The sequence below is a fragment of the Hyalella azteca genome, unplaced genomic scaffold (genome assembly GCF_000764305.2).
Source record: "Hyalella azteca isolate HAZT.00-mixed unplaced genomic scaffold, Hazt_2.0.2 contig1557, whole genome shotgun sequence".
Taxonomy (NCBI): domain Eukaryota; kingdom Metazoa; phylum Arthropoda; class Malacostraca; order Amphipoda; family Hyalellidae; genus Hyalella; species Hyalella azteca.
The window spans coordinates 469,417-477,654 of NW_025931866.1; the positions used below are offsets into that span (position 1 = coordinate 469,417).

Genomic DNA, 8,238 nt, shown 5'->3' on the forward strand with positions numbered 1-8,238 from the left:
CCTAACCTAACGAGATTTGTGTTAATTACAATGTCTCGTAATATGGTTCATTTTTTTTCGTCGCGATAATAGCTAAAACTAATCATACACATATACCGCGACGTTGGTCAATATCGAGACATTTTTACCGCGACGAAGTGTCGCGCAATATGCCAAAAATGTCGCGCTATTGCCGAAAGTATGCTCAAAAATAAGCAAAAATGTTACCGCGACTGGCCTCCGAAAAATCACCCTTAATTCGTCGCGTTACAACCCTACTTATGTATATATATTTATATATATATTGCCAACAATAAATAAATAACTGAACCTGGCTGGACCTAGCCCCTCTAGAAAGGCCTATTGCAACGTAAAGAAGGGTTTTATTCACACCCAACCCAAACTCTAACCATAACCTAACAAGGTTGGCTTTTTTTATGTCCGGTAGTGTAGTTCATTTATTTTGGCGTCCAGTTTCTAAGTACGAACTAATTGCAGAGTACACAATCCGACGCGGTTTTGTCCGGGTTTCTATCACATATCCGGTAATGTTACCGATTGTTTCCGGTTATTGTTAGACTTATTTACCTCTTATATATATAATTGTGGTAAAAGAGGTATTTGTCACTCACATCTGATCCTGCAATCAGTTACTATGTGCCTCGCCCCCCGCTGATTCTTTTGGGTTCAAAATTATGCTTGTATGACTCACCCGGTCGCGGTACTGCATGAGAGAGTAGTAGTCGTAAGGGACTTCGAAGTTGATGGTCGGGGCTTTATCGTAATTGTGTTCCATGCCAGGCTTAATGTTAGCCATGTACACAATGATGTTGTCGTCCCTGAAAATAAAATCTTAATAAATTACGTGCACTTGAGGAACACAACCTATACCATATAATCAATATGAAATATTATTATTAAAAAACACCGATAGTGTTTGCCATTGCACCCACTTTTTAGAGTTCACACGGAAAATAATTTTATGATAAATGAAGCTTTCAATAATTTTACATTGAATTCAAATACATTAATTTCTGGGATTTGTCTTCCAATGAGATTCGAAATTAAACTCGCGACTATGTCAGATATTCAAGATTCAGCACATGTTTCATTCAATTTTTTAAATGCAATTGTATTGAGTTGATCACTAATATTGTGAAGTAATAAAAAGAAAATGCGCGTCTGCCTCACTCAGAATTCACATCGAAACAAGTGAATTCATTCTGAAAGACATCCACGAAAATGTGAAGTACAAGTAATTGTTCAATCAGTGTAGTAGTGAAGTGAGTTTGTGGTAACATACTTTCGTGTGTGAGATTTTTCGTTGAGTCTATTATAGGTTTTGACTTAAATTGTGCAATGAGAAGCTTGACATGGAATCTCAGTAAGCGAAGATTGAGAGTCAATGGATTCAGTGGAAGTCAGTGACATGAGTGGTGAAATTCGGTGAAAGAAAACAAAGCGTAGTAGTGACACTTATCAAGGCATCTTATTTTAAGCCTGAATTTACTAGGTATTATTGTTTTTGATGGCGCTTTTATTATTATCTGCCCTATTTTGCTAGCTCTTGGAGTTGTTTTCAACTTGCGTGCAAATCATACATTATTTGAGGGCAGGACAGAGAAGGAAATGCTATCCGAAAATACTAGAAATACAAGATGACCGTTGATGAGGATCCAGAGAGTACCACCTCCGATAATTTATAGTATAGATTTTATAGTGAAGGTAACTCAGTTAAAGGTTTACGTGCAAGGTGACTTTTATAATCTTAGGCTTCAAAAGCCATTTTTATTCTTCTGTCAACCAGTTGTTTTATTCTTGAAGAAAATCAGGAACACTTCATGAATAGGCGATAGGGCGGATTAGGCCTAACGTTCAACGCCGACTCCCATTATACACATACCGGTACTGCTCTTTTTTTATAATGCCGTGTTGAGTTTCACGCATAACGCGACCAGAATCAACTTTGAAAACAAACAGTCACATTAAATAATATCATAATTAAGGATAATGTATAATGGGAACTTTCCGGCTATTGTGGCCCCAAATGGTTTTGTCGCGCGACGGCAGAAATGCTGACAGAAAAGGCGTCTATATGTGACCGGGCAGCGGATATCTTCCGCTGTCCGTCAGCGAAAAGATAAGAGTATATACTTTTAATTGTGCCAAAAGACCTGCAATGTTGCGCCCAAAAGCAGTGCAGTAAGTTTTACATCAAGCTTCGAAGGAACAAAATTTAGTGGATGTCATTGTCTAAGATTGAATGAAGTATGTATTTATTACGTTTTTATTAGAGAAAATCTGACGTGACTTCAACCAAATCAGTCAATTTAGTTTAGTAGTGTATTTGCCGTATTGTATTTGTATATTGTATTTGCCGTCAAGTTCTCGTGTAAATTAAAATAAGCGAATACAGTGAATGTTTGGTAATAAGTTAATTGAAATGTTGGTCATGCGTGTATATTTCGTTTGCAAATACTTATTCAGGAAGCATTTCTAATGGTTAAATTTTACAAAGGCCAATTATCTGGTTATGTGATAGAAATTTTACACTCCTTGCACTATTTACCTAATATGAACCGCTCAGTTCATGTAACTCCACACCTCACATCACGTAATCGTTCATACACCCTCACAAACCTGTCACTGCGAGCCTGTTCGTGCTTCATCCCCAATGCGTGGCCGATCTCGTGAGTTGGTCCTCTTTCCTGTGAATAAAGCATCATAAACTCACTGTTATTATTAAAGAACTGTCATTATATTGGACTTTTGGCTAAGCTTTGATGAGCAGATAAATTATTTAAATGCATTATACATTCAATAAATCACTCACTTTACGATACAATGATAAACATCATAGTTCAGGACTCACGTTCATTTGCAGTTTGCACGATATTTAATAAGCAGTACTTGCTTATTAAATATTACTCATTAAAATGACAAAACTGGGCTATGTTCAAATTGGTACACATTTGCTATTATTAGTAAATAATTACCTAGCTTATGAAATAACGTAACTGGATTCTAATCCGATAGTCAAGTCATAAATTTTCTTTCTGCACTCCTCATATTCAACAAAATATATGATAACTAAATGCTGAATTGTAGATTTAATGTCATGAAACAAAGTTTGCGTATAGTCTTACAATCATTTGAAAGTGATTTTAATTTCAAAAATGAAACGGTCTCCATGCAAGAACTATCTTCAATAATCTTTCAAATATCATCCTATGCTCATACTGGGACCGTTATTGCTTTTATATTTAACCTTTAACCCACAATTTATAAAATGCCACTAAAGTTGCCACTTAACTCGCATTATAATTACAAGTGTTTTGCTGACGGTCGTAACTTGCTGCTTCTTCTTCTTCTTGGTAATCTTGGTCCTTGGTCCAAGATTACCATTACCTTCGAACAATATTGATAACAGATGAACTATACGAAAAATGTACTTAAGAAAATAGATAATTCATCATTCACAGCGGCACGTACTGGGCAATTTGCGAGGCTGACTTTTGTAGGTTGGCCCTCAAAGTAACCTACGCCGGCGTGACAGGATTTATCGAGCAAGAAGTCCATGTACTCTGCGCGCTCATCAGATTCTGTCATCTTGGAGAACTTGATGCACGTCTTGGCCTCCCAGGCAGTGATAGCCAAGTTTAGAGCAGTCGTGTTTACTCCCGCTGCCGAGTCAAAGTGAAGAAAGGTTAAAAACTGTTTCAACATGACAGGTATTGGGCTTATTCATCTACCGTTAATGGTACGGATAATTGAATGCTCAATAATACTTTCAGTATTTTACACGCAGCATTGTCAAACGTTCAAACTTCTGCTCATTTGCTAGATTTTCTGTCACAATATATTAGTTCAACGAGAAGTTCATAAGGTTCACGGCAACACGTAAAAATATCATATCTTGTAATTTTGTCATGTTTTGGTGTTTGAGTTTGTATGTTTGTTCAGCCTCGCAAATTAAATAAAAAGTTCAATAGTTAAAATAATGCGTAAATAAGAGTTTCATGCAAAATAGGGGTTTTTCTATCTATGCCCTTCTTTATTTTCGGACTTTTTAATTTCGAAATTGGTAATTGGATTTGGGTCGAGCAGATTCTGGAGGACGTAATTCAAAATGATTTGAGAATAATAATACTCAGATTTCATTCATTTTCCCTGGGCATCGTACGTGGCATTCGCCGGCTATTTTAAGGCCAAAGGAGAATGAAAAAGGCGAACAAAATTAAAGTCAATGCAGTTGATTTTGAAACGCATTAAGCTCGTAATGACTTACGATCCGATATTTTGTAGAAAATATTCACAACTCCGTCCTTTTTCGGCCAAAGACTTTCCATTGATAGCAAGTTTTTATCAAGAAAACTGTCCCATTGCTCCGCAGAATACAACATGTCGTCCAGCAAGACGGATCCGTCTGCTCGGCGTTGCACATCCTGGAAAACACTTTGAAATTAAATAAAGAATTTCATCATATTGAAATTCATATTGAAATGAAATATATTTCATTTGACTGTAAAAATCTCTAAATTGCGTGAAGTTTGCGAGAGTACACCACTTATTTGAGATACAACAAATTCAGTTGATTATACGTATATCATGTGTTACTAAATGAATGTTCATTAATGCTCGATTACTGAATTTCTTAAATTATGGTAGCATTGCAAGTGGCAGGTATTTTGTCAACATTTGTCATAGTTATAACTATTGAAAATTTTTCGCACGTATTCTATCATGTTTATTAATGATTTATTTGAAACATTACACAATTATTTTGATTTTGCAGAAATCACATTGCCAGAGAAATTTTCCAGCTCCGAATGCTCAATTGATCCCTCTGAAGTTTGGCTTAAAGTGGACAGTTTGAACGTGAAGCAATATAAATATTTCGAAGTTAATAACAAGGAACTGTACCATTGGAGCTGCATCGATGTTCACCAAGCAGAGGCAGAGCGTCAGGATCATATGAAGAGTCTCCCGTCGAACCATTTTGAAAACCTTCGCTGCAACTAATGAAGAAAATAAAACGCTCGGTTAAGACATTGTCATACATTTTGAACGTAGTTCATTGCAATAAATTGGGGTAGAACCATACGCATCATGCGAAATGAACGATACGATTTTTTGACGAGCAGAAAAATGAGTTCTAAGCTTAAAAAAGATATTTGCCTGTATAATTTCTTTGCAAATTATACCATTATAACTCATGTAATCATGTATACATATATATAAAAAGGTTATTATATTATAATAAGAGAGACTTTTTGTATATATTATATTATATACAAAATTATATTTATTATACACAGTATATTATAATTTATATTATATCAAAAAGTATATTATAAAAAGACAGACTTTGTATAGGAAATGCCGAAGAGAGATTATTAGATACCCTCTATGATAATCTATTGTAAGCTTATCAACTAAGAATAAAACTAATGTTTCATTACTGTTGATGAAAATTCTACCAAATCGTGAGTTTCGAAAAACAAGGATACATTGAAGCTAACTTGAATACTAAAATGTAAAGCTTTGGTTGCTACCTACGTATGTTCTTCTCATTATTTTATAATTAATGCATCTGATAAACAAAAAAAGTTTATTTGCGGTCGGGCTTGCGCACGCTTTTCACCAATTAACTTTCAACGCAGACAATGTTCATTAATTTATTCGTTGTTGAATTTTATTGAAACAATTGTTTTTGTGTATGTCGTTCTTCCCCAGTACTCATCAACTCAGCGCCATGAACATAAACACGAAAAAAAAACTTAAGCGAGATGAGTCACGGGTCAGAAAACTTTTGTGACCGTGAATATAATGAAGTACAGGAATATTATGATATGAAGAATTATGGACATGTTTTTGCGATAGATTGAGTTTGAAATGCCGATTTTTGTTAATTAATTGTTGATATGCGAGCCGTGTGGCAGGTTGAACCTAAATTTTGGCTGATAATTCAAGACCAAGTAGAGGTTGTCAAAGTCAATGAAAAATAACCTACAATAATGTGTATTCATGTTGAGCCACCGTATGCAATATGATTCCCTAACTTGTAGATAATCACCCAATAAAATAAAATACCTTATATTACCGGCCATAAATAGTAACGGCACAAAAAATTGTAACAGCCTTACGAAAAAATTGAAACAGCCAACATCATCCTCAGTGCCGTGAAAATTATGCTCGAAAGAAGAAAAGTTTACTCAAGAAAGAAGACCATCACGTTAGCACAAATTTGTGAGCAACCATTTAATGATCTAACGCTGGCGAGAGCTGACATTTTCTTTAAATCACAGTTGTTTCTGTTATAACTTATAATTGAATTATATTAAAATTATACCTTAAATTCTAGGGCAGACATCAATAAAGGCGTTAGATCTCTGAGCTCACCTTGACCAGTTGACAAGAGAAGACGTCTCACTATGATGACGTCTGATCGCACTCTCCATATATACTGTGTGGATGGGGAGGTGAAGTGAGGATGGGGAGAATGGAGTGTACAAATGTGATCCCAGAGAATTTACTCTAAATGAAATAAAATAAGACAAATGAATATGAGAATGATTTAAAGTAAAACGGAACTTCGACAAGTAATGAAAAAGGAGGCAATGGAAGAGTGGCGACACGGGGAGTGGATGAGTCATTGTCATATAATTTTGATTAACACGTTTTTAATTTGCATAATTTGAAATATTAACATTTTTTGCCATTTAACAGATATCTGTGTTGGTATGCTCATTTTTTCTCAACAGGATAACGTAAGCTAGTCTGATCCTAAATAATAACAATAAGATTATTTACAAATATATCCTACGAAGTTGTCTTAGAAAATACCATACATCATAGTTCTAATTTAAAAAAATTAAAATATGTTCAAGTTTAAACAGTAAACGACATAAAAAATCAACATAAATCCCTGCAACGTTTGAAAAGAGATTATTTTTGGCTCATATGACTATTAAATATATCAAATATCTTATAAATGCTAGGAGAATATTCGCTAACTTTGTAATTAATTTCCATCACTCTGGCATTCTCAATATTTATTGCTAACAATTAGATCACTAGTTGATGGCTGCACGAATAAAAATAATGCTTGATATGCCGCCACCTATACCGGCCAGAACTTCAAAGAGATTATTGACTTGTATGATGCCTATAAATTACAAATGTGAATTACCAAAATAATTCTCCCAAAGCTTTTTTAACGCCAGTGTTAGCTTCAAAAAGCATGCATTTTTTTCAGTCTTAATTTACTTCCAGTTCTTACATAAATAATTTTATAAGCCAGGTGCTAATTAACTAGTGTGCGAGTTTGCATGCTACGAACTTTTCGTAACTTACGTGGGAGTTTTAATTTAAAGGTAAATTCAAAATGACGCCATGTTTCTTTAATAGTTCAAGAAATGCGCAATACTGAGCACACAGACTGCTTGTATGATTTATTCGGTAACGATATTACAAATGGCTATTTAGAAATTATGCTGAGACTGGTTAATAATGTATAATTTGGTAAAAAACTCTGTCGCTTCTCCTGGATAATCAAAATTTATTTGTTATAAAATACAATTCAAGGAGCTTCAACTCATCTTCCATAGCAAGCAAACTTGCAAAGTTTGACGCAATAATGCAATTCCTGGAGTTATTAAACACCGACTCGTACGGTAAAAATCATGAATGTGCATTTGAGAACGGAATAACAATCACGTTGAGGTCTTCTATTTAGATAGAATCATGTCAATATATTTTCAATTATTATTTTTAATTAATCCCTCTGTTCTAGTGATATTTTTTCACCTTCGCATTTTAAGGTGAATTAATTGTATAACTACTCATATATTACATATATATGATTTTTTATAAATCGTAAATATTTATGATTTATAAAAAAATCATAAATATGTAATATATGAGTAGTTATACAATTAATTCACCTCAAAATGAGAAGGTGAAAAAATATCACTAGAACAGAGTGATTAACTAAAAATAATAATTTAAAATATATTGACATGATTCTATCTAAATTTGTGAAAATTTTTTTTAGAAAAGCACTTGTAGCCACTAGATTTCGAAAGCTTCTCTAATTTTACTTTCGTGTTCGATGTAATATTGCAAAATTAATTCATCGTAATTATGAGTCTAAAGAAAAGTAGTACAGATTTTGCAAAAGAAATTTCATTGGAGAGGCTTATTCTTCTAGACACGTGTTTCTTCAGAAATTGGACTGCTGTTTGCCAGCTAGTTTGC

The 8,238-nt window shown here is 34.1% G+C and overlaps 1 protein-coding gene across 1 annotated transcript; it reads right to left on the reverse strand.

Moving 5' to 3' along the window:
- Positions 1 to 625: 625 nt before the first annotated feature.
- LOC108683162 (astacin-like metalloprotease toxin 5) lies at positions 626 to 6,413 on the reverse strand. Its single transcript, XM_018172446.1, has 6 exons — positions 6,382 to 6,413; positions 4,903 to 4,997; positions 4,268 to 4,424; positions 3,472 to 3,662; positions 2,620 to 2,687; positions 626 to 818 (listed from the first exon to the last, which is right to left on the reverse strand). The coding sequence occupies exons 2-6, from the start codon at positions 4,975 to 4,977 to the stop codon at positions 626 to 628; spliced, it is 684 nt and encodes a 227-aa protein (XP_018027935.1). The 5' UTR covers positions 4,978 to 4,997; positions 6,382 to 6,413.
- Positions 6,414 to 8,238: the final 1,825 nt, after the last annotated feature.